General features: G+C 43.1%; 2 protein-coding genes across 3 annotated transcripts; both read left to right on the top strand.

Moving 5' to 3' along the window:
* Positions 1 to 360: 360 nt before the first annotated feature.
* On the top strand, positions 361 to 11,090 carry LOC131191783 (zinc finger and SCAN domain-containing protein 30-like). 2 transcript variants are annotated; one of them, XM_058170247.1, is made up of 4 exons: positions 361 to 1,308; positions 3,355 to 3,468; positions 5,908 to 6,034; positions 7,057 to 8,990. In XM_058170247.1, the coding sequence occupies exons 1-4, from the start codon at positions 955 to 957 to the stop codon at positions 7,629 to 7,631; spliced, it is 1,170 nt and encodes a 389-aa protein (XP_058026230.1). In that variant the 5' UTR covers positions 361 to 954; the 3' UTR covers positions 7,632 to 8,990. The 2 variants fall into 2 exon arrangements, with proteins under 2 accessions (XP_058026230.1, XP_058026229.1); XM_058170246.1 differs by lacking the exon at positions 7,057 to 8,990 and adding an exon at positions 9,032 to 11,090 and having other exon boundaries at positions 369 to 1,308.
* A 2,165-nt stretch (positions 11,091 to 13,255) lies between these two features.
* On the top strand, positions 13,256 to 26,403 carry LOC131191781 (zinc finger protein 197-like). The gene is made up of 4 exons (XM_058170243.1): positions 13,256 to 14,784; positions 17,280 to 17,393; positions 20,085 to 20,211; positions 24,548 to 26,403. The coding sequence occupies exons 1-4, from the start codon at positions 14,374 to 14,376 to the stop codon at positions 25,114 to 25,116; spliced, it is 1,221 nt and encodes a 406-aa protein (XP_058026226.1). The 5' UTR covers positions 13,256 to 14,373; the 3' UTR covers positions 25,117 to 26,403.
* Positions 26,404 to 26,447: the final 44 nt, after the last annotated feature.

Here is a 26,447-nt window from a genome sequence, read left to right on the forward strand (position 1 = left end):
CGAGTCAACCTTGAGCCTGGTGAGATTCAAACTGCCAAATTGCAGGCAGTCGGTAGTCAGCAGAAGTAGCCCGCAATACTGCATTCTAACCATGGTGCCACCATGGTTTAATTTACCTAAAAAACTATAAAGCAGAATTCACATGCATTTTTCAAATTCAATCTGCAGAGTTCTATTAATTCCCACTAAATAGTACTCTTCTTTTCTTCCATCTTAAGATTTAGCTAAAGAAAACTTCTCATTTCCCTTTGTTATCTTCCGACCAGAAGGAAAAGGAGTGAGATCAGGCCCAGAAAGACAACCTCTATTGAACAGTCTCTGAGGTGATTTTTCCTCACCACTTGAGCTTCCCAACATATTGTGAGTAAGAAACTGCTTATACTTTTATTTTATACTTTGCTGGCTGAGGGACTCTGGGAGTTGAAGTCCACAAGTCTTAAAGGGACCAAGGTTGAAGACCCCTGAACTATTCCTGCCCGGCTTTACCGCCTCCGGGCCTAATTCCCTTCACCCGCGCATCCCCTCCCACTCCCCAACCGAATATTCCGCCACCACGTGACTCCGACCGACTTTTGAGCGTCTACACAGAACAGGGCATGCGCAGAAGACCTTTGTCGGGCCCGGATGTTGGACAGAGGACAGGAGAGGCGGTAGCTGCCTCATGAGACGCTCTAGTCAAGAGCAATAAAACGAGGGATTGTAATCTTGTGCCTCTCTAGGAAGCAGTCATATCTCACCGAGTCTGTGGGAGGCCTGGCGAGCGCGAGAAGTTTTGGCGGGAGAGACTCGCAGCTGTTCTTCTCCGCCTCAGAAGCCCTGAGGGAGCGGAGCTCCATTTTCTCCCCTCAAACCGGGAAAGGAGCGGGGAGAGTGGGTGAGGAAAGGTCGGCCGTGAGCGAAGGCGGCATCGGAGGGACTTTCAGCCGTTCGTGCTTCGTTGAAGCCGGAGACCGAATGGAGGCCCGGTTGTCTCCCTTGAAAGCGGGGAGCGGCCTTCCCGAGGAGCCCCGCAGCTCCGAGGCTGAGCGCTGGCGGTTCCGCAGCTGCCGCTCCCTGGAAGCCGAGGGGCCCCGGGCGCTCTGCAGCCGCCTGCACGGGCTGTGCCGGGGGTGGCTGCGGCCCGAGCGGCGCAGCAAAGCCGAGATGCTGGACCTGGTGGTGCTGGAGCAGCTGCTGGCCCTGCTGCCCCCGGAGCTGTCGGGCTGGCTGAGGGAATGCGGGGCGGAGAGCTGCGCCCAGGCGGTGGCCCTGGCCGAAGGTTACCTCCTCGGCCCCGCACTTGCTCCGGAGGCCGGAAAGGGGCGGCAGGTGAGGGACTTTCATTCTCTTCTATGCCTCTTGTTTCTCTTCTTTACAGATAATCACAGAGAAAAGACATCCAGACAACATCTCAGTGTTGGGATGGTGTAATAGTATGTGGGAATAACTTCGTAGGACGGTATTAGCACATTCTATTTTCCCACATAGTTTGTCATGGACTGGGCAACCATAATGCAAAAGATACCTCCTTTCCCCCATGGAAGTGGGGGTGGGGGAGGAAATGTCATAAAAACCCTTCCTAGTATTCCAGTGAGTACAATGAGAGAGAGAAAAAAGATATTATTAATGTGGTCTTACAGACAGAGCGAATATTCTTTGTCCCTCTTCTTGTCTACCTAGGAGGGCTGATAAATGTTTCTTCCAGTCAGGATTCCCAAACCAGGGACTCAGAGTGAATCCAAGAGAGCTCCTCTATCTAGTAATAGCTGTTGCTCAAAATCTCACCCGTCCACCCATCAAAACATGTTTCTATATCAAATTGGATCACTTCTCTAGTCCAGCGGTCACCAACTGGTGGTCTGGTTTTTCTTTGAAGACATTTCACTTCTCCTCAAAGAAGCTCCTTCAGCTCGTCAGTAAAATACTTTTCAAAATCACAATTTGAATATAGTTATCCATTTTTTACATTGCTTAGTTTCAGTAAAATTAGTATAGATGTAGATCCCAAGCCTATGTGTTTTTCCCAACTGATGTAAGCAGAAATATTGTATGATTATTAGATACTTAACACAAGTCTTGTATTTCCTGGATTCTTCCATATAGAGTGGGAAGGGACTTGAGAGTCTTCTTGTGTAACCCCCTTGTTCATACAGAAAACCATTTCAGACAAATACGGTAGCTGTCCAGTCTCTCAACATCTTTGTAATGTGGTAACCAAACCTGAATGCAGTATTCAAGGTGTAGCCTTACTGAGGTTTTATAAAGCGGTACTAATTGTTCACGTAATTTTGATTCTATGCTTCTGTTTATACAACCAAGGATTTTATTAGCTTTTTTGGTTGCTGCCGCAGACTGCCAGCTCATATTTAAGTGACTGTCTACTAGGACTCTACAGTCCTTCTGACAGTTACGGTTTTTGAGCCAGGTTTTGCCTGATCTGTACTTGTATCTATGGTTTTCCTGCCTAGGTGTAAAACTTTGCTTTTTTCTACATTAAATTTCATTTTCTGGATTGTTCAAGTCTGACAAGACCATTTTGTATCCTCAGTTTATTTCTGGGGAGTTGGCTATTCCAAAGCAGTGTTTACATTATGGTTTAGCAAATGGTCTGTCTGCTGACAGTTTTTGGTTATTGAAGTTCCAGACATGATTTTCATTACTGTTACTAATTCTATTTTCATCTATTCCCAATTTGTGTCACGTCATGCTTTTAGTCTACTTTAGGATATTACTGCACTCTGCATGTCCCTTTGCTTTGATATGGAGAGTATATCATTCATTAAAGGTGGATATCCTTCAGAATCATTTTGCAAAAGTGATTTATTGATGAAATCTGCCGAAAGGTTGCACTCCATTGCAGCAGAGATTCTCCCTAGTTCTGCTTTTCTTTTCTATATATTCATAATTATCTTAAAATATTTATCACTAAAAGTTAAACCTGACTGGGAACTTTTTAGAAAGAATGAAGTATCCAAATAGCTTTTAATGAGAGTCTCAATGTTTCAGGGCGTGGATTTTACTCTCAAAGACACCTTGGTGTATATTCCAAGATCTCCTTCTGAACTTCCAGGTTGGTGGTCTCCTCATGGATAGAATAGACATAAAAACACGTAAATACATTCACAAAGACGGAAAGGCCATTGTTGTCAAGTAAAGGGAAGGAGATAGATAAACAGCTCCTGTTTAGAAGGAAAATAGGAAATAAAAAAGCAACTCACAAAAGTGGCAGGTGTTTATTCAGAAATAACAGCAACTCACAGAGTAGGAGTTTCTCAAGTTCTATCATTTTGATTTGAATTGGAAAAATATATGTGGAGAAGAAAAACATGGTTAAAGTCATTTGAAAGTGGATCATAAATCAGGCTTTTTTTTCAGTTGCAGGAGCCGTTAATTGAGGAGATCTCAGCAGAGCTCCAAGGAAGAGGAGATCCATCTAATGATTCTAAAGAGCTTCTTTTCAGGAGGATGCAACTGGGGCCACCTTGCCAAGTAAGTGTAGATTTCTTCTGAAAAGTTCATGAGCTTCATTCATTCATGAGCTTCTTTGAAAACCAAATGCCGAGTCTATGTGAATTTGAACCTGGTGTCCCCACAGAATGACCCAGTGAGCCTTAATGATTTAACTTTGAAGATAGTCCTAGGAATGCAAACAAAGGACAATTCACAAGAGTCTTGTATTAGGAAATGTAACTTATATTTTGGAACAGTTTAACAGTTTTGAAAAGACTTGGGGAAAGCAGTTAAAAAATTAAAAACATGAAGCAAGTGAACAAAAATTGGTATTTTGGCAGCTGTAGTGTGATTCAGCTGCCAAAAAAACCAACACAGTTCGAGGCTGCATTAACAGAGGGATAGAAATCAAGATCACGTGAAGTGTTAATACCACTTTATAATGCCTTGGTAAGGCCACACTTGGAATAGTGCATCTAGTTTTGGTCGCCACAATGTAAAAAAGATGTTGAGACTCTAGAAAGAGTGCAGAGAACAGCAACAAAGATGATTAGGGGACTGGAGGCTAGAACATAAAGAATGGTTGCTGGAATTGAGTATGCTTAGTTTGATGAAAAGAAGGACTAGGGGTGACATGATAGCAGTGTTCCAATATATCAGGGCTGCCACAAAGAAGAGGGAGTCAAGCTATTCTCCAAAGTATCTGAGTGAGAGGACTAGAAGCAGTGGGTAGAAACTAATCAAGGAGAGAAGCAACTTAGAACTAACGAGAAATTTCCTGACAGAACAATTAATCAGTGGAACAACTTATCTCCAGAAGTTGTAAATGATCTAACACTGGAAGTTTTTAAGAAAAGATTGGATAACCATTTGTCTGAAATGGTATAGGGTTTCCTGCCTAAGCGGGAAGTTGGATTAGAAGACCTCCAAGGTCCATTCTAACTCTTGTTATTCTATTCTATCCCATCCCATCCCATCCTATCCCATCCTATAAATTGCTTCAATAATAGCCAGTGGTGGGATTCAAGTAATTTAACAACTGGTTCTCTACCCTAATGATTTCTTCCAACAACCAGTTTGTCAAACTGCTCACAAAGTTAACAACCGGTTCTCCTGAAGGGGTGTGAACTGGCTGAATCTCACCACTGGTAATAGCCCAATATATCCATTTAAAAATAAATTACAGGTGGACAAATTTGAAACTAAACCATGGAATGGTTGCTTTCGTGGTGTGGAGACAATAACTTGGTCCTTAACACAAATAAGACCAAGGAGCTTATAGTGGACTATACGGTAGAAGGAATAGATCAGACATCCAGCCCTTGCTTATCAATGGAGACCGAGCGGAGCAAGTGGCCAGTTTTAAGTTTCTTATAAAAGAAGACCTGACCTGGGGCACTCACATTGCAGCACTGGTCAAAAGGACCCAGAAGAGATTATACTCCGCCCTGAGACTTCTCAGTAAACAACAACTTAATGAAAAACTGCTGGTGGCCTTCTATCGCTGCACCATAGAGAATATTTTAACTTACTGCATCTGTGTATGGTTTGCCAATTGCAGCACTCCAGAGGATCAACGTCATTGCCCAGAAGATCGTCGCTTGCCCTCTCCCCTCTTTGGAAGAGCTTTATAGCTCCCGCTAAGTTAAGAAAGTTCAAAACATTCTTAAAGATCCAACTCATCCTGGGCACCCTTTTTTTGAACTATTACCATCTGGCAGATGGTACAGGATAATAAAAACAAGGACAAATAGGCTGAAAAACAGCTTCTATCCCAGGGCAATAACCATATTGAATTCTAGTGCAACATTGGGTTTTCAGTTTCAATTATATAGAACGTAAAGGATGTATGCTTGTGTTTTTATTTTATTTTATTTTATTTTAATTTTATTTTATTTTTATTTTTATAGTTCTAATGTACACTGAAGAAGGCATTTAATTTCGTTGTACCATGTGCAATGACAATAAAGTAAACTAAACTAAACTAAACTAAATTTCTCATATAAACCTGTAAGTCAAAGCTGAGAAGATTTAATGGCAAGACTGATGGTAAAGTGACTTGATATTTTCAGGATCACGTACAACATTTTGAAATAGGGCAGATCAAGAATTTCTAATAGTTACGTCCTGTTTTCTAAGAAATTTGTGTTTTACTGGGCAAGAGAGTTACGCCCAGAGGACTCCTCTGCGCAAAATCTTTTTAGTGAATTCTTCCAGGCTAGGGCAGTGGGGTCCCCAAGCAGTGCCATTCTACAACTTGGATGCATCATTCTAAGCCATATTTTGTGCCTTTAAAAATGCAGCATGGTGGAGGGGGGGCTTCCCACCCTGGGACCCCTATGTGCACTTGCAGGGTGTTTGTATCTTTCCTAGAAGAAAATGTCCATTTGGTCTCTTGCAAAGCTTTTCTCTTTTGGAATTAAGAAAGAAGACATAAGAGAGGACTGCCATATAGGGAAGATATTTTTTTGTTTCTAGGACTCTGATCTCTTTGAGGAGGTGGCTGTGGACTTTACAGAGGAGGAGTGGGCACTGCTGGATTCTAGCCAGAAGGCTTTGTGCAGAGAAGTCATGCTGGAGGTTACTATGAATATGCCTGCTTTGGGTAAGGATCCTCTTTGCTCTGGGTTCTGTTGATTATGAAAGGTGTTTTAAGTGGGAATTAAACAGGGAAGATACATGCACTCAATTGCATAATTGAGATGGTGAGAACTCTAATGACTATCACCTGTAAAATCTTTCCTGATCTCAGGAAAATTAGGATCACAATGGATAGTATGTACCGTATATACTCGAGTATAAGTTGAGTTTTTCAGCACGTTTTTTGTGCTGAAAAGCGGCCCCCCTCGGCTTATACTCGAATCTACGTCTCGATGTACTTTTAAAAGATACTGTATTTTTGATAGATGTCCAGCAGGGGGCGCTGCTTCTAAAGCTAAGGTTTCCATAACCGTGGCCGCGGTTATGGAAACCTTTGCAGTGATGTGCTGGGCATTGCTATGGTGTGCGCTCTGCCTGTGCGAGCGGCGGGTGAGCTGTCAACCGCCGCCCGCAGAGGTAGTTGTAGCAAGCGCCGACATGTAAACAAGTGCCGAATATACATCCCCCCCAGGAGATAATAAAATGGCGCGAACATCATCCCCGAGGTACCTGTATCTGAAGTGCTGGCTCCCCCTGTTGTAGTCTCGGCTCCCCTTGCAGAGTTAGTTGTAGTCCCGGCTCCCCTTGTTGCAGCCCGCCATGTGACCTGAGTTCCCCCCCCCCCTCGAGCCCGCAGCAGCACAGCCTGGACAGTGTCACATACAGCGTTAAGGAGGCTGGCACATCACTCAGAGACACAAGCTCCTCCTCTGTGTGCATGTGCCTGCCTCTAACTGAAAACACACACGTAGCCCCTGTTAATTCAGCAGATTGAGCCACGAGGAAGGGAAAAGTAAAAAATTAAAACGTGCTATATTACAGGTATTTTTATTTAACATGATAGTTGTGTTGCCCATGTAAGGTGGTTGTGCTAAGTTGGAATATACTGTCCAGTGCCTAATGTACTGTCCACTGTCTAACGAATGTACTGTCCACTGGCGATCGAACGTACTGTCCACTGCCTAATGTACTGAATTTTCCTGTTAGAAATGGATCCCAATATTGGTACCGGTACTTCTAATCCTGGACCATCAAAACAAAAACGCAGGTCATACGAAGCTGCTTTCAAGCTTAAGGTTGTGTCAAGAGCAGAAGAAAGCAATAACAGTATTGCAAGTAGGGAATTTTGTGTTGACGAAAAACAAGTAAGGGAGTGGCGGAAAATGAAAGCTGACTTGGAAAAGCTTCCAAAGGCAAAAAAAGCTCGACGTGGTTTAACGACTTCATATGGGGCTCTAGAGACTGAATTGCATAAATGGGTTATGGAGTGTAGTCAAAATGGTTACTATGTAACACGTATGGGAATTCGCTTACATGCCCTTCAAATGGCTAAAGAAGAAAAATTTAAAGTACCAGGCACTGAAAAATTTGTTGCATCAGCAGGATGGTGTACCCGCTTCATGAATAGGTTTGGCCTATGTTTGCGGCAAAGAACAAAGATTGCACAGAAGCTGCCAAAAGACCTTGATGAAAAAGTGATGTCATTCCATTCATTCATCATAAAACAAAGAAGGATCCATAACTATGACCTTCAAGATATTGGAAATATGGATGACCTTTGATCTTCCAAGCAACAGAACTGTGGCAAGTTTGGAAGACAAAACAATTTTACTAAGAACCACAGGAAATGAAAAAAACCATTTCACAGTCGTTCTGTCATGTTTGGCTAATGGAACCAAGCTGAGGCCTGTTATTATTTTTAAAAGAAAGACCTTGCCTAAAAAGGTAAAATTCCCGCCACGAATTACAGTGCATGCACATGTTAAAGGCTGGATGGATGAAGATGGAACAAAAAAATGGCTGGAAGAAATTTGGAACGGACGACCAGGAGCAGCCTTAAAGAAAAAACCATCACTGTTAGTTTGGGATATGTTCAGAGCCCACACATCTGATGACATAAAAAAATTGGCAAAGTCATCTCAAGTCACTTTGGCCGTTATTCCAGGTGGGCTTACATCTGTATTGCAGCCCCTAGATGTCAGTTTAAATAAACCTTTCAAGGACCGTGTGCGAAGGATGTGGCATGAATGGATGACATCTGGTCAAGCTCGTCTGACAAAAGTTGGAAATCTGAGAAAGCCAGACATAGAACTAATAGCACAGTGGGTTCGTGATGCATGGGAAGATATTCCAGAGGACATGGTGCAACGTGCCTTCAAGAAATGTGGCATTAGTAATGCTATGGATGGCAGTGAAGACAGCGCATTGTATGAGAGTGACAGCAGTGATGATGATGACTGTGAACTCAGTGATGACGACAACGTATATGCGGATAACATCACAGAAGCTGAAGTAGCTGAAGCTCTGTTTGGACAAACAGATGAGGAGGAGGAGAACTCCAGTTTTGAGGGATTTTAGCTCTCGTTAGCTTGGTTGCTGTTACTTTTAAAGATACTGTATTTTTGATACCATATTCTTTTTGGGGACCCCCTTTTGCACTTTTATTGTTTTTCGTTCAAATAAATATTCATGTTATTTTACTTGGCTCTATCTTTATTTTTTACATTGACCAGTAGCTGCCTCATTTCCCACCCTAGGCTTATACTCGAGTCAATAGTTTGCCCAGTTTTTTGTGGTAAAATTAGGTACCTCGGCTTATATTCGGGTCGGCTTATACTCGAGTATATAGGGTATTTTTTTTTTCCTACTGGTTCGGGTGAATAGGTAGTAAAAAATGTTTTTAAACGGTAAAAAAAAAAAAAGGTTCCCAAGATTGCGCACTACAGCTGATCTCCCTCCCCCGCTAACGTTCTACTTACCTTCCCAAGCCTCCTTTTGGCGCGTACTGTGCATGCGCGCCCAGTGCATGTTTGGTGCGAACTGCGCATGCACACGGATGCACAGCTAATGCATCCACAGCGAGCGAACAAGTAGCAAGCCGGATCAGATTTCACCACTACCCCCTTCGCCATCGTTTTAAATTCTAATGAGAATTTCTTGGGTTGTTTTTTTTTCCAACCAGGTGATGGTGATAGGCTGGAAAATGAGAACGAGAAGTGGCAGCGGTTATTTAAACTACCAAGGGCAGAGTCTTCAAATAACCAAAGCGACTTCCGTACAAGGCATAATCTGACTCACCATCAGAGGGGCCACTCAAGTGAAAACACATATAGTTGCGTGGAGTTTGGAAAGAGATTCACTGAGAGTTATGATATTACATACGATCAAAGGATTGACACAGAAGACAAATTGCATAAATGCCTGGAGTGTGGAAAGAGCTTTATTGACGAATGGCGCCTTACTTTCCATCTAAGGATGCACACGGCAGAAAGACCGTATAAATGCGTGGAGTGTGGAAAAAGCTTTTGTCAGAACTCAGATCTTATTCGCCATAAGAGAATCCACACTGGGGAGAGACCTTATAAATGTATACAATGTGGGAAAGCGTTTACTCGGAAAAGTGGTCTTATTAGTCATGAAAGAATCCATACAGGGGAGAAACCATTTCAATGTACAGAATGTGGAAAGAGTTTCGCTCAGAAAAGACCCCTTAAATTGCATGAGAAAATCCACAGGGCTGAGATCGTACAAATTCAATTATAAATAAATAAATGCATAGAGTGTGGAAAAAGTTTTAACTGCAGCAAAGATCTTATTTGTTATGAAAGGACCCACACTGGGGAGTGACTATACAAGTACATGGAATGCGGAAAGCAATTTACTCGGAAAAATGATCTTACTAATCATGAAAGAGTTCATACGGGGAGAGAGACCATATAAATCCACAGAATGTGGAGCAGGTTTTGCTCAAAGGGGGCTTTCCTGAGACATGGTTTAGCATTTGTTCACTGAAGGTGGTAATCTTGGGTGAAAGGCCAATTTTCTTACTTTAGCAATGAGAACTCAGGATAAAAGACATCTTAGGTTATGCTCAAATTAGGAGGAATGTTGCACACTATTACATTTATTGTTTCCACTGCATTTTGACCTTAGTCTAGAGGCTACCCGGATCTTACGTCCACCTCTAGTTCAGCTCATTCTTTCTGTATATTGTAGATAACATTAAAACTTGTAACTAAAAGTTAAACTTGACTTGGGATTTGAGGTGAGCAAGAATGAAGTATTCAAATTGCCTTTTAATGGTAGTTGCATTTTTCAAGGGGTGTGTTTTAGACTCCCAAAAAGCATTTCAATGTTCATCCCAAAGTCTCTCCCTGAACTGCTAAGTTTGATGGTTTCCCCACTGCAAGGGGCACATAAAAGCCATGCCACACTGAAGACTCTTGTCCTCCAGATATAAAAGGTCCCCAAATCTAGAGGAAAAATATGTAGCAAAAGATAAAGAAGGAAAGGCCACACCTGTCAAGTGAAGTGGAGGAGCTAAACAGCAGCTCCTGAAGAAAAATAATAATAATCAAAAGAAGCAATGAAGCTCTGGGCATCTGGTGGCTCAACAGACTAATGAAGTCTGTTATTAACACAGCTGCTTCTAATTACTGCAAGTTCTAGTCCCACCAGGCCCAAGGTTGACTCAGCCTTCCATCCTTTATAACAGGGGTGTCCAAACTACGGCCCGCGGGCCAACTGCGGCCCGCGGGTCAGTTTTTATTGGCCCGCAGCAAATTCTGAAAATATAATTGAATATGGCCGCCTTCACCATTCAGCCCGGCTTCCCAGGTGGGGTGGCCTGGTGCAATAGAAGGTTGCCCAACGTCTTGGGTAAAATATGTAATAAAAATCGTAGATGGCTCCTGTTTCTGTACGTGACTCTTCCGTCCCGGCACGGGGCTGTTGCAAAGAGGGTTGGGGCAGTTCAGCCGCCGAGCAGCAGGGGGAGCTCGCGCAGCAACGGAAAGGTGGCGCCTGCGTAGCTGCGCCGCCAAAATGGGCGACTCTGAGGATGAATTTCGGTGGCGGGATCCGCTGGGGCAGCGGCGGGGGGAAGCGGCGCGCGGGATAGGCACAGGCGCTGCTCCCGCCGCCGCCCCGTCCCCTGTCCCCCCGGAGTGCGGACTGAAGCGAGGCGGTGCCCCTCGGCTGCCCGAGAGGAAGAGGCGGCGGGAGGCGGACGGAGAGCCGCTGGTGGTTCCAGCCAAGTCCCGCTCGGAGGCCGGGCCAGGCGGGAGGCGGCCCAGGGCTGGTGAGTCAGGCGGGAGGCGGGGAGTGGGGGGGAAGAGGCTGAGGGAATCGCCGCCTGGGAGCCACTGACTGCCACCTGCTCTTCGCCTAGAGACGAAGGGCCACGGGAGGCCGCCGCCCCCGCTGCTGCTTCAAGGGCCGGAGGACGCCAGCCGCGGACTCAAGGCCCGGGCGGCCCTACTGCTTTTGGAGGCCCCGGCCGCGCCCCGCACGCCCCTGCTGCCCACCAGCTGCTGGAAAGGGGCCCCGGTTAATGCGAGGCCGGGCTGGCTGTGGGAGCTGAGCTCGTTGACGGGCACCCCGGTCGTAGCTCCTTGGGAGGCCGATCAGGTGTGTGGCTGCGGCGAAGCGTCGGGCTCTTCTCCGGGGTCCTCCCTTCCCCTTGGGGGCAGCTGAGCCGTCGCTCTTTTGCGGCGTTTCTGTCCCCGGAGCATCCCGAGGCCGAGTTCGCCTTCAATCCAAGGGACAGCATCACTGCTCCCACTGAGAGCAATGTTCTTCACATTATAGGTGAGTTAGAAATACACACAGTAATCATGTGTCAATATGTCACCTCTTGTGTGTGGCCCGGGCCACACATGAATTTACTAGGCTTATATACTGTTTGTTGTCCAGCCGCATGCCTTTCTGAATAATTATATTTAAAAATATTACATTAAAAATCAACATAACACAAACACACGTACACAAACATAGAGATACACACGCACATATATATAACTCACACACATATAGTATACTTAAGCCTAAACTGTGCATAGGGACTACCCAGACGGCTGAAAAAAGTGATTTCTGACAGGTTCTCACACTTTTGACCAGTCCTCACACTTATGACCGGTCATCATTTATGCCTGTTGCAGCATTTTGTGCATAAGGATTACTCAGAGGGCTGAAAAAGTTATTTTTGACCTGTCCTCACACTTTTGACTGGTCCTCACACCTACAACTATCTTTACATTTTGCACCCTATCTTGTAACCGTGGTGAAGAGAAGCAGTTGTGAAATGAGTGATATGGTTGTTAAAAATGCTGCAATGGGCATAAATGTGAGGATGGTCATAAGTGTGAGGACTGGTCAAAAATTACTTTTTTTAGCCCTCTGAGTAGTTTCTATGCCCATAGCCACATCTACTCAGTCACATGAGCAGTTAGCCACGCCCACCAGTCACATGACCACCAGCCACGCCCACCAGTCACATGACCCAGAATAAGCCACGCCCACAGAACTGGTACGAAAAAAATTAGCCCCCCCCCCCCCCCTTCAATGGTGTGGCCCGGGCCTTTGCTTATTTTTCCGGAATTGGCCCTCACCAAAAAAACTTTGGACACCCCTGCTTTATAAGGTAGGTAAAATGAGGAACCCAGATTGTTGGGGGCAATAAAGTTGACTTTGTATATAAATATACAAATGGATGAAGACTATTGCTTAACACTGTAAGCCGCCCTGAGTCTTCGGAGAAGGGCGGGATATAAATTCAAACAAAAAAAGTAGTATTTCACAAAAGTGGCAGGCATTTTATCCAGAAATCCAGCAGCCACCCACACAGATTAGGAGTTCTCAAATTCTCTCACTTTGACTTGGGTTGGGAAGTACAAGTGGAGAGGAAAAAACGATAAGCGAACTAACATGGTTATAATCATTTGCAAGTGGATCATGAAATAGGCTGTCATTTCATTTATGGTAGTCACGCATGGAGATTTCAACAGAGCTCCCCCAGAGGTGAAGGTGTTTTGTTTGTGAATAGTCTTAATGGGCACAGAATCTGCTGGGAGCTACTAAAATCTGGGGCTGCTTTCTGGCTCTGAGACCATATTTCTTCATTTCTCCTTTGGGGAAATATATTTTACCTTTTAATGTTCCCCGAAATATTTCATTCTCGGGGGGGGGGGGGGGGGGGGCTTCCCACAGCAGAAATAGAAACTAAAAACGTAACGGGCAGATTGCACTCTGTAGGAAAAAAAGGATTCCTTTGAGCATCACATTAATACAGACAACAGAGGGGGCAAACCGGTTTGGAGAAATCCCGAAAAGTTATTGCTTACATATTTAATTATTATTATTATTATTTATTATATTTGTATACCGCCCATCTCCCGAAGGACTCAGGGCAGTTCACAGACAAAAAACAACAGAAAACATATAATAGATAAAAAACAGCTAAAGAATAGATAGTTAAATTCAATTGATGCTCTAACTTTTAAATACAAATTTAAAACCTCATTTAAACCCCTTTTTAAAAATCCCAATTTAAAATTACATTCAGGCTGTACATAATACATAGTACATAAATTACGGGAAAGTAAAGAGAAACCCCAGGTGCTCAGAAGTAGTGCAGAGAAGAGCAACCGGGATAATTAGGGGACTGGAGGCTAAAACAGAATGGTTGCAGGAACTGAGCATGGCTAGTCTAGTGAAGAGAAGGACCAGGGGAGACATGATAGCAGTCTTCTAATATTTGAGGGGTTGCCACAAAGACGAGCGGGTCAAATTATTTTCGAAGGCACCTGAAGGCCAGACAAGGAATAATGGATGGAACTGGTCAAGGAAAGATTCAACCTAGAAATGAGAAATTTTCTGACATAACAACCCATGGAACAGAAGTTGCCTTCGGAAGTTGTGGGAGCTTCATCACTGGAGGCTTTCAAGAATAGACAGGACTGCCATCTGTTAGAAATGGTGCAGGGTCTCCTACTTGGGCAGAGGGTTGGGCTAGATGACCAACAAGGTCCCTTCCAACTCTGTTAACAATCTTAGATTCCATTCAAAGGCGCTTTGCTCGATTCCTGCCCTGCTTCACCGCCTCCGGGGCTTCATCCGCGCATCCCCTCCCATTCCCCAACCGAATACTCCACCACCACGTGACTTTGGCCGACACAGAAGAGAGCATGCGCAGAAGATCTTTGTCGGGCCCGGATGTTGAACAGAGGACAGGAGAGGCGGTAGCTGCTTTATGAGACGCTCTAGTCAAGAGCAATAAAGCACGAGGGATTATAATCTTGTGCCTCTCTAGGAAGCAGTCATATCTCACCGAGTCTGTGGGAGGCCTGGCGAGCGCGGGAAATTTTGGCGGGAGCGACTCGCAGCTGCTCTTCTCCGCCTCAGAAACTCTGAGGGAGCGGAGCTCCATTCTCTCCCCTGAAACCGGGAAAGGGGCGGGTCCACCGTGACTGAAGGCGGCCTCAGCGAGTTTTCCCCCGTACTGGCTCTGCTGAAGCCGGAGATCGAATGGAGGCCCGGGGGTCTCTGGGGGCGGGAGCAGCAGCGGCCCTTCAGGCGGGGAGCGTCGGCGGCAGCAGGGAGTCCAGCGACGGCCCGAGCGGCCTCCCCGAGGAGCCCCGCAGCTCCGAGGCTGAGCGCTGGCGGTTCCGCAGCTGCCGCTCCCTGGAAGCCGAGGGGCCCCGGGCGCTTTGCAGCCGCCTGCACGGGCTGTGCCGGGGGTGGCTGCGGCCCGAGCGGCGCAGCAAAGCCGAGATGCTGGACCTGGTGGTGCTGGAGCAGCTGCTGGCCCTGCTGCCCCCGGAGCTGTCGGGCTGGCTGAGGGAGTGCGGGGCGGAGAGCTGCGCCCAGGCGGTGGCCCTGGCCGAAGGCTGCCTCCTCGGCCCCGCACTTGCTCCGGAGGCCGGAAAGGGGCGGCAGGTGAGGGACTTTCATTCTCTTCTACGCCTCTTGTTTCTCTTCTTTACAGATAATCACAGAGAAAAGACATCCAGACAACATCTCAGTGTTGGGATGGTGTAATAGTATGTGGGAATAACTTCGTAGGACGGTATTAGCACATTCTATTTTCCCACATAGTTTGTCATGGACTGGGCAACCATAATGCAAAAGATACCTCCTTTCCCCCATGGAAGTGGGGGTGGGGGAGGAAATGTCATAAAAACCCTTCCTAGTATTCCAGTGAGTACAATGAGAGAGAGAAAAAAGATATTATTAATGTGGTCTTACAGACAGAGCGAATATTCTTTGTCCCTCTTCTTGTCTACCTAGGAGGGCTGATAAATGTTTCTTCCAGTCAGGATTCCCAAACCAGGGACTCAGAGTGAATCCAAGAGGGCTCCTCTATCTAGTAATAGCTGTTGCTCAAAATCTCACCCGTCCACCCATCAAAACATGTTTCTATATCAAATTGGATCACTTCTCTAGTCCAGCGGTCACCAACTGGTGGTCTGGTTTTTCTTTGAAGACATTTCACTTCTCCTCAAAGAAGCTCCTTCAGCTCGTCAGTAAAATACTTTTCAAAATCACAATTTGAATATAGTTATCCATTTTTTACATTGCTTAGTTTCAGTAAAATTAGTATAGATGCAGATCCCAAGCCTATGTGTTTTTCCCAACTGATGTAAGCAGAAATATTGTATGATTATTAGATACTTAACACAAGTCTTGTATTTCCTGGATTCTTCCATATAGAGTGGGAAGGGACTTGAGAGTCTTCTTGTGTAACCCCCTTGTTCATACAGAAAACCATTTCAGACAAATACGGTAGCTGTCCAGTCTCTCAACATCTTTGTAATGTGGTAACCAAACCTGAATGCAGTATTCAAGGTGTAGCCTTACTGAGGTTTTATAAACTAATTGTAAACTAATTGTTCACGTAATTTTGATTCTATGCTTCTGTTTATACAACCAAGGATTTTATTAGCTTTTTTGGCTGTTGCCACAGACTGCCAGCTCATATTTAAGTGACTGTCTACTAGGACTCTACAGTCCTTCTGACAGTTAAGGTTTTTGAGCCAGGTTTTGCCTAATCTGTACTTGTATCTATGGTTTTCCTGCCTAAGTGTAAAACTTTGCTTTTCTCTCCATTAAATTTCATTTTCTGGATTGTTCAAGTCTGACAAGACCATTTTGTATCCTCAGTTTATTTCTGGGGAGTTGGCTATTCCTGCCAGCTTAATGTCATCTACAAATTTGATGAGTTCCCCTGCTATTCCCTCATCTAAATCATTTATGAAGATATTGAAGAGTAGTGGGCCTGAGACGGATTTTTGTAATACCCCACTGTAGACTTTTCACTGCAGACAGTTCTAAACAGACTTTCCGTTGTACATCGGATAATGTTTGAAAAAAATGGTGTCTGAAGAAAAAAACAAAACTTGCAGAGAGAAACAACAAAGTATAATTTATTCATAATCCTTTAGAAATGATAGGAGAGACCCTCTAAACAAACCTATTTTTCAGGTTAAATACATATGGACCTTCCCATTTGAAACAATATGAGAGCAAGATAAAATGGCTTATGCAATTATACAGCATTGTTTCCCTGGACTGTATTGATAAGCTATTAAACTTAGCTTTCTCAAGATTCTTCCTGATATTAACATGTCAAAAAAGCAGTGTTTACATTATGGTTTAGCGAATGGTCTGTCTGCTGACAGTTTTTGGTTATTGAAGTTCCAGACATGATTTTCATTACTGTTACTAATTCTATTTTCATCTATTCCCAATTTGTGTCACGTCATGCTTTTAGTCTACCTTAGGATATTACTGCACTCTGCATGTCCCTTTGCTTTGATATGGAGAGTATATCATTCATTAAAGGTGGATATCCTTCAGAATCATTTTGCAAAAGTGATTTATTGATGAAATCTGCCGAAAGGTTGCACTCCATTGCAGCAGAGATTCTCCCTAGTTCTGCTTTTCTTTTCTATATATTCAAAATTATCTTAAAATATTTATCACTAAAAGTTAAACCTGACTGGGAACTTTTTAGAAAGAAGGAAGTATCCAAATAGCTTTTAATGAGAGTCTCAATGTTTCAGGGCGTGGATTTTACTCTCAAAGACACCTTGGTGTATATTCCAAGATCTCCTTCTGAACTTCCAGGTTGGTGGTCTCCTCATGGATAGAATAGACATAAAAACACATAAATACATTCACAAAGACGGAAAGGCCATTGTTGTCAAGTAAAGGGAAGGAGATAGATAAACAGCTCCTGTTCAGAAGGAAAATAGGAAATAAAAAAGCAACTCACAAAAGTGGCAGGTGTTTATTCAGAAATAACAGCAACTCACAGAGTAGGAGTTTCTCAAGTTCTATCATTTTGATTTGAATTGGAAAAATACATGTGGAGAAGAAAAACATGGTTAAAGTCATTTGAAAGTGGATCATAAATCAGGCTTTTTTTTCAGTTGCAGGAGCCGTTAATTGAGGAGATCTCAGCAGAGCTCCAAGGAAGAGGAGATCCATCTAATGATTCTAAAGAGCTTCTTTTCAGGAGGATCCAACTGGGGCCACCTTGCCAAGTAAGTGTAGATTTCTTCTGAAAAGTTCATGAGCTTCATTCATTCATGAGCTTCTTTGAAAACCAAATGCCGAGTCTATGTGAATTTGAACCTGGTGTCCCCACAGAATGACCCAGTGAGCCTTAATGATTTAACTTTGAAGATAGTTCTAGGAATGCAAACAAAGGACAATTCACAAGAGTCTTGTATTAGGAAATGTAACTTATATTTTGGAACAGTTTAACAGTTTTGAAAAGACTTGGGGAAAGCAGTTAAAAAATTAAAAACATGAAGCAAGTGAACAAAAATTGGTATTTTGGCAGCTGTAGTGTGCTTCAGCTGCCAGAAAACCAACACAGTTCGAGGCTGCATTAACAGAGGGATAGAAATCAAGATCACGTGAAGTGTTAATACCACTTTATAATGCCTTGGTAAGGCCACACTTGGAATAGTGCATCTAGTTTTGGTCGCCACAATGTAAAAAAGATGTTGAGACTCTAGAAAGAGTGCAGAGAACAGCAACAAAGATGATTAGGGGACTGGAGGCTAGAACATAAAGAATGGTTGCTGGAATTGAGTATGCTCAGTTTGATGAAAAGAAGGACTAGGGGTGACATGATAGCAGTGTTCCAATATATCAGGGCTGCCACAAAGAAGAGGGAGTCAAGCTATTCTCCAAAGTGTCTGAGTGAGAGGACTAGAAGCAGTGGGTAGAAACTAATCAAGGAGAGAAGCAACTTAGAACTAACGAGAAATTTCCTGACAGTTAGAACAATTAATCAGTGGAACAACTTGTCTCCAGAAGTTGTAAATGATCTAACACTGGAAGTTTTTAAGAAAAGATTGGATAACCATTTGTCTGAAATGGTATAGGGTTTCCTGCCTAAGCGGGAAGTTGGATTAGAAGACCTCCAAGGTCCATTCTAACTCTTGTTATTCTATTCTATCCCATCCCATCCCATCCTATCCCATCCTATAAATTGCTTCAATAATAGCCAGTGGTGGGATTCAAGTAATTTAACAACTGGTTCTCTACCCTAATGATTTCTTCCAACAACCAGTTTGTCAAACTGCTCACAAAGTTAACAACCGGTTCTCCTGAAGGGGTGTGAACTGGCTGAATCTCACCACTGGTAATAGCCCAATATATCCATTTAAAAATAAATTACAGGTGGACAAATTTGAAACTAAACCATGGAATGGTTGCTTTCGTGGTGTGGAGACAATAACTTGGTCCTTAACACAAATAAGACCAAGGAGCTTATAGTGGACTATACGGTAGAAGGAATAGATCAGACATCCAGCCCTTGCTTATCAATGGAGACCGAGCGGAGCAAGTGGCCAGTTTTAAGTTTCTGGGTGTTATAAAAGAAGACCTGACCTGGGGCACTCACATTGCAGCACTGGTCAAAAGGACCCAGAAGAGATTATACTCCGCCCTGAGACTTCTCAGTAAACAACAACTTAATGAAAAACTGCTGGTGGCCTTCTATCGCTGCACCATAGAGAATATTTTAACTTACTGCATCTGTGTATGGTTTGCCAATTGCAGCACTCCAGAGGATCAACGTCATTGCCCAGAAGATCATCGCTTGCCCTCTCCCCTCTTTGGAAGAGCTTTATAGCTCCCGCTAAGTTAAGAAAGTTCAAAACATTCTTAAAGATCCAACTCATCCTGGGCACCTATTTTTTGAACTATTACCATTTGGCAGATGGTACAGGATAATAAAAACAAGGACAAATACGCTGAAAAACAGCTTCTATCCCAGGGCAATAACCATATTGAATTCTACAGTATAGTGCAACATTGGGTTTTCAGTTTCAATTATATAGAACGTAAAGGATGTATGCTTGTGTTTTTATTTTTATAGTTATAATGTACACTGAAGAAGGCATTTAATTTCGTTGTACCATGTGCAATGACAATAAAGTAAACTAAACTAAACTAAATTTCTCATATAAACCTGTAAGTCAAAGCTGAGAAGATTTAATGGCAAGACTGATGGTAAAGTGACTTGATATTTTCAGGATCACGTACAACATTTTGAAATAGGGCAGATCAAGAATTTCTAATAGTTACGTCCTGTTTTCTAAGAAATTTGTGTTTTACTGGGCCAGAGAGTTACGCCTAGAGGATTCCTCTGTGCAAAATCTTTTTTTTTAAATTTGCATTTATATCCAGCCCTTCTCCGAAGACTCAGGGCGGCTTACACTATGTCAAGCAATAGTCTTCATCCATTTTTGTATATTATATACAAAGTCAACTTATTGCCCCCAACAATCTGGGTCCTCATTTTACCTACCTTATAAAGGATGGAAGGCTGAGTCAACCTTGGGCCTAGTGGGACTTGAACCTGCAGTAATTGCAAGCAGCTGCTGTTAATAACAGACTGTCTTAGCAGTCTGAGCCACCAGAGGCCCTTTTTGGTGAATTGTTCCAGGCTAGGGGAGTGGGGTCCCCAAGCAGTGCCATTCTACAACTTGGATGCATCACTCTAAGCCATATTTTGTGCCTTTAAAAATGCAGCATGGAGGAGGGGGGGGGGCTTCCCACCCTGGGACCCCTATGTGCACTTGCAGGGTGTTTGTATCTTTCCTAGAAGAAAATGTCCATTTGGTCTCTTGCAAAGCTTTTCTCTTTTCTCTTTTGGAATTAAGAAAGAAGACATAAGAGAGGACTGCCATATAGGGGAGATATTTTTTTCTTTCTAGGACTCTGATCTCTTTGAGGAGGTGGCTGTGGACTTTACAGAGGAGGAGTGGTCACTGCTGGATTCTAGCCAGAAGGCCTTGTGCAGAGAAGTCATGCTGGAGGTTACTATGAATATGGCTGCTTTGGGTAAGGATCCTCTTTGCTCCGGGTTCTGTTGATTAGGAAAGGTGTTTTAAGTGGGAATTAAACAGGGAAGATACATGCACTCAATTGCATAATTGAGATGGTGAGAACTCTAATGAGTTCTGTAAAATCTTTCCTGATCTCAGGAAAATCAGGATCACAATGTAGCTAATGTCCACTGAACACCCGCATGTGCAAATGTCCCATACACTTCCCTTTGTTTTCCTTTTAACTGCCAGAACCTCTAGATCATAAACCAGCTGAGCCACTTCATGGACAATTTTGTCCAAAGTTGTCCTCACAGCCACTCTTCTAAAAAACAACAAGGACCTTGGCAAAAATGCTCACTATAGCATTGTGAAAGGCCTTAGATGGAAATGCCTCAGCAGATTGATCTAACAGCACAAAGGCTTAATATGGTTCAGGGCTGAAAAATCTCTTGGATATCATTAAGAGTATCATTGATAATAATTTTAAATCAGCATCTCCTGGCTTGACAAATTGCTGATACCAACCTGATACTCAAATGGGCATATTTTTGAGTGGGAAATAACTCCCTTCCAGGGGTGAAATGCTATCAGTTAGGGCTGGTTCGTCTGAACTGGCAGTAAAAAATGCTATAGGTTTGCCAAACCAGTAGTAAAAAAATGTAAAAAAAAAAAAAGTTCCGACGATCAGCTGTGCAACAAGCAATCGTGGGAATTTTGTTTTTACTTTTTTTTTTACCTTTTAAGCATTTTTTTACTACCGGTTTGGACGAATAGGTACCGTATATACTCGAGTATAAGCCGAGTTTTTCAGCACGTTTTTTGTGCTGAAAAGTGGCCCCCCTCGGCTTATACTCGAGTCTACGTCTCGATGTACTTTTAAAAGATACTGTATTTTTGATAGATATCCAGCAGGGGGCGCTGCTTCTAAAGCTAAGGTTTCCATAACCGTGGCCGCGGTTATGGAAACCTTTGCAGTGATGTGCTGGGCATTGCTATGGTGTGCGCTCTGCCTGTGCGAGCGGCGGGTGAGCTGTCACCTGCCGCCCGCAGAGGTAGTTGTAGCAAGCGCCGACATGTAAACAAGTGCCGAATATACATCCCCCCCAGGAGATAATAAAAATGAGCGCCGAACATCATCCCCCCCCCCCGCAGAGGTACCTGTATCTGAAGTGCTGGCTCCCCCCGTTGTAGTCTCGGCTCCCCTTGCAGAGTTAGTTGTAGTCCCGGCTCCCCTTGTTGCAGCCTGCCATATGAGCTGAGTTGCCCCCCCCCTCGAGCCCGCAGCAGCACAGCCTGGACAGTGTCACACACAGCGTTAAGGAGGCTGGCACATCACTCAGAGACACAAGCTCCTCCTCTGTGTGCATGTGCCTGCCTCTAACTGAAAACACACACATAGCCCCTGTTAATTCAGCAGATTGAGCCACGAGGAAGGGAAAAGTAAAAAATTAAAACGTGCTCTATTACAGGTATTTTTATTTAACATGATAGTTGTGTTGCCCATGTAAGGTGGTTGTGCTAAGTTGGAATATACTGTCCAGTGCCTAATGTACTGTCCACTGTCTAACGAACGTACTGTCCACTGGCGATCGAACGTACTGTCCACTGCCTAATGTACTGAATTTTCCTGTTAGAAATGGATCCCAATATTGGTACCGGTACTTCTAATCCTGGACCATCAAAACAAAAGCATGAGTCATCTGAGCTGCTTTCAAACTTAACGTTGTGTCAAGAGCAGAAGAAAGCAATAACAGTATTGCAAGTAGGGAATTTTGTGTTGACAAAAAACAAGTAAGGGAGTGGCGGAAAATGAAAGCTGACTTGGAAAAGCTTCCAAAGGCAAAAAAAGCTCGACGTGGTTTAACGACTTCATATGGGGCTCTAGAGACTGAATTGCATAAATGGGTTATGGAGTGTCGTCAAAATGGTTACTGTGTAACACGTATGGGAATTCGCTTACATGCCCTTCAAATGGCTAAAGAAGAAAAATTTAAAGTACCAGGCACTGAAAAATTTGTTGCATCAGCAGGATGGTGTACCCGCTTCATGAATAGGTTTGGCCTATGTTTGCGGCAAAGAACAAAGATTGCACAGAAGCTGCCAAAAGACCTTGATGAAAAAGTGATGTCATTCCATTCATTCATCATAAAACAAAGAAGGATCCATAACTATGACCTTCAAGATATTGGAAATATGGATGAAACGCCTATGACCTTTGATCTTCCAAGCAACAGAACTGTGGCAAGTTTGGGAGACAAAACAATTTTACTAAGAACCACAGGAAATGAAAAAAACCATTTCACAGTCGTTCTGTCATGTTTGGCTAATGGAACCAAGCTGAGGCCTGTTATTATTTTTAAAAGAAAGACCTTGCCTAAAAAGGTAAAATTCCCGCCACGAATTACAGTGCGTGCACATGTTAAAGGCTGGATGGATGAAGATGGAACAAAAAAATGGCTGGAAGAAATTTGGAACGGACGACCAGGAGCAGCCTTAAAGAAAAAACCATCACTGTTAGTTTGGGATATGTTCAGAGCCCACATCTGATGACATAAAAAAATTGGCAAAGTCATCTCAAGTCACTTTGGCCGTTATTCCAGGTGGGCTTACATCTGTATTGCAGCCCCTAGATGTCAGTTTAAATAAACCTTTCAAGGACCGTGTGCGAAGGATGTGGCATGAATGGATGACATCTGGTCAAGCTCGTCTGACAAAAGTTGGAAATCTGAGAAAGCCAGACATAGAACTAATAGCACAGTGGGTTCGTGATGCATGGGAAGATATTCCAGAGGACATGGTGCAACGTGCCTTCAAGAAATGTGGCATTAGTAATGCTATGGATGGCAGTGAAGACAGCGCATTGTATGAGAGTGACAGCAGTGATGATGACGACTGTGAACTCAGTGATGACGACAACGTATATGCGGATAACATCACAGAAGCTGAAGTAGCTGAAGCTCTGTTTGGACAAACAGATGATGAGGAGGAGAACTCCAGTTTTGAGGGATTTTAGCTCTCGTTAGCTTGGTTGCTGTTACTTTTAAAGATACTGTATTTTTGATACCATATTCTTTTTGGGAACCCCCTTTTGCACTTTTATTGTTTTTCGTTCAAATAAATATTCATGTTATTTTACTTGGCTCTATCTTTATTTTTTACATTGACCAGTAGCTGCCTCATTTCCCACCCTAGGCTTATACTCGAGTCAATAGTTTTTCCCAGTTTTTTGTGGTAAAATTAGGTACCTTGGCTTATATTCGGGTCGGCTTATACTCGAGTATATACGGTAATATGGTTCAGGGCTGAAAAATCTCTTGGATATCATTAAGAGTATCATTGATAATAATTTTAAATCAGCATCTCCTGGCTTGACAAATTGCTGATACCAACCTGATACTCAAATGGGCATATTTTTGAGTGGGAAATAACTCCCTTCCAGGGGTGAAATGCTATCGGTTAGGGCTGGTTCGTCTGAAATGGCAGTAAAAAATGCTATAGGTTTGCCAAACCAGTAGTAAAAAAATGTAAAAAAAAAAAAAAAAGTTCCGACGATCAGCTGTGCAACACGCAATTGTGGGAATTTTTTTTTTTAGTTTTTTTTTACCTTTTAAGCATTTTTTTTACTACCGGTTTGGACGAATAGGTAGTTAAAAAATGCTTTTAAAAAGTTTTTTAAAAGGCTTGGATGATTGCATGGCACAGCTGTGATTGTCTGAGCCTTCTTTTTTTTTACTTTTTAAAAGCATTTTATTACTATCTATTCTCCCGAACCGGTAGTAAAAAATGCTTTAAAAAGGTTCCCAAATCACAACTGTACTGCGTGATCGTCCAAGCCTTTTTTTTTTTTTTTAACTTTTTTAAAGTATTTTTTCCTACTGGTTCAGGTGAATAGGTAGTAAAAAATGTTTTTAAACAGAAAAAAAAAAAGGTTCCCAAGATCGACACCACAGCTGATCTCCCTCCCCCCCCCTAATGTTCTACTTTATTTATTTATTTATTTATTTTATTCAATTTTTATACCGCCCTTCTCCCGAAGGACTCAGGGCGGTGTACAGCCAAGTAAAAAATCACAATATCAATATTAAAAGAAATTAAAACAAACATATTATAAAGTGGCCAGATTTAAAATGAATTAAAACGAATTACCTTCCCAAGCCTCCTTTTGGCGCATACTGTGCATGCGCGCCCAGTGCACGTTTCGATGCGAACTGTGCATGCGCACGCATGGACTACTAGTGCATGCACAGCCAGCGAACAAGTAGCAAGCCGGATCAGATTTCACCACTACCCCCTTCGCCATCATTTTAAATTCTAATGAGAATTTCTTGGGTTTTTTTTTTTCCAACTAGGTGATGGTGATAGGCTGGAAAATGAGAATGAGAAGTGGCAGCGGCTATTTAAACTACCAAGGGCAGAGTCTTCAAATAACCAAAGCGACTTCCGTACAAGGCATAATCTGACTCACCATCAGAGGGGCCACTCAAGTGAAAACACATATAGTTGCGTGGAGTTTGGAAAGAGATTCACTGAGAGTTGTGATATTACATATGATCAAAGGATTGACACAGGAGACAAATCACATAAATGCCTGGAGTGTGGAAAGAGCTTTATTGACAAATGGCGCCTTACTTTCCATCTAAGGATGCACACAGCAGAAAGACCGTATAAATGCGTGGAGTGTGGAAAAAGCTTTTGTCAGAACTCAGAACTTATTCGTCATAAGAGAATCCACACTGGGGAGAGACCTTATAAATGTATACAATGTGGGAAAGCGTTTACTCAGAAAAGTGGTCTTATTAGTCATGAAAGAATCCATACAGGGGAGAAACCATTTCAATGTACAGAATGTGGAAAGAGTTTTGCTCAGAAAGGACACCTTAAATTGCATGAGAAAATCCACAGAGCTGAGATCGTATAAATGCATGGAGTGTGGAAAAAGTTTTAACTGCAGCAAAGATCTTATTTGTTATGAAAGGACCCACACTGGGGAGTGACTATACAAGTACATGGAACGCGGAAAGCAATTTACTCAGAAAAATGATCTTACTAATCATGAAAGAGTTCATACGGGGAGAGAGACCATATAAATCCACAGAATGTGGAGCAGGTTTTGCTCAAAGGGGACTTTCCTGAGACATGGTTTAGCATTTGTTCACTGAAGGTGGTAATCTTGGGCGAAAGGCCAATTTTCTTACTTTAGCAATGAGATCTCAGGATTAAAGACATCTTAGGTTATGCTCAAATTAGGAGGAATGTTGCACAGTAGTACATTTATTGTTTCCACTGCACTTTGACCTTAGTCTAGAGCAGTGGTTCTCAACCTTTATAGTGCTGCGACCCCTTTAATACAATTCCCCATGATGTGGTGACCCCTTTAATACAATTCCCCACGATGTGGCGACCCCAACCGTAAAATTATTTTCGTTTTGAATTTATCGTGCCTGAAGCTGTATTGGCTAGCAATCTGAACTGCTTGCGATTGCCTTGAGGACGGAGGCATTAAAGCGGAGAGTCCTCCCCTATTAAGTTTATCGCGCCTGAAGCTAGATTAGGCTAGCGATTGGGAGTGATTGCAACTGGCTTGAGAGGGAGACATCAGAGCAAAGATTTCTCTCTTTTTTAATTCATTGCGCTTGAAGCCGAATTCAGCTAGCGATTTGAAGAGCCTGCAGCTGGCTTGTCAACCATTGGAGCGCGATTCTTCAACTCGCAAGTATACTTCCCATATTTCCAATGGTCTTAGGCGACCCCTGGCAAATCATCATTCGACCCCCAACGGGGTCCCGACCCCAGGTTGAGAACCGCTGGTCTAGAGGCTACTCTGATCTTACGTCCACCTCTAGTTCAGCTCATTCTTTCTGTATTGTAGATAACATTAAAACTTATTAAAACAACTCAAGAAGCTTGGGAAATTTTGAAAAGTGAGATTATAAAAGCACAGTCTAACACAATACCAATGAAGAAGAAAAATAGTAGATCTCAAAAGAAACCAGCATGGATGCATAAAGAACTATCTGACAAATTGAAAGACAAAAAAGACAAATATAAAAAGTGGAAAGAGGGGCAAATAACTAAGGCAGAATATCAGCAAATAGCCCGAGCCTGTAAAGATGAAGTGAGGAAAGCTAAGGCTCACAATGAACAAAGGCTAGCGACAAAAGTAAAAAATAACAAAAAAAGCTTCTTCCAACATGTTAAAAACAAGCACTACAAAAAACAGATTAGAAACACAAGTTAAAATAGGGAAGA

This window comes from Ahaetulla prasina, chromosome 2 (assembly GCF_028640845.1).
Source record: "Ahaetulla prasina isolate Xishuangbanna chromosome 2, ASM2864084v1, whole genome shotgun sequence".
NCBI classification, from domain to species: Eukaryota; Metazoa; Chordata; class Lepidosauria; order Squamata; family Colubridae; genus Ahaetulla; species Ahaetulla prasina.

What these genes read in the sequence shown, in the direction of transcription:
- LOC131191783 (XM_058170246.1), top strand. Translation starts at nt 955, where the DNA reads ATGGAGGCCCGGTTGTCTCCCTTGAAAGCGGGGAGCGGCCTTCCCGAG. An exon ending in AGGCCGGAAAGGGGCGGCAG is followed by an intron (nt 1,309 to 3,354) that starts GTGAGGGACTTT and finishes CTTTTTTTTCAG; the next exon opens with TTGCAGGAGCCGTTAATTGA. An exon ending in TATGAATATGCCTGCTTTGG is followed by an intron (nt 6,035 to 9,031) that starts GTAAGGATCCTC and finishes TTTTCCAACCAG; the next exon opens with GTGATGGTGATAGGCTGGAA.
- LOC131191781 (XM_058170243.1), top strand. Translation starts at nt 14,374, where the DNA reads ATGGAGGCCCGGGGGTCTCTGGGGGCGGGAGCAGCAGCGGCCCTTCAG. An exon ending in AGGCCGGAAAGGGGCGGCAG is followed by an intron (nt 14,785 to 17,279) that starts GTGAGGGACTTT and finishes CTTTTTTTTCAG; the next exon opens with TTGCAGGAGCCGTTAATTGA. An exon ending in TATGAATATGGCTGCTTTGG is followed by an intron (nt 20,212 to 24,547) that starts GTAAGGATCCTC and finishes TTTTCCAACTAG; the next exon opens with GTGATGGTGATAGGCTGGAA.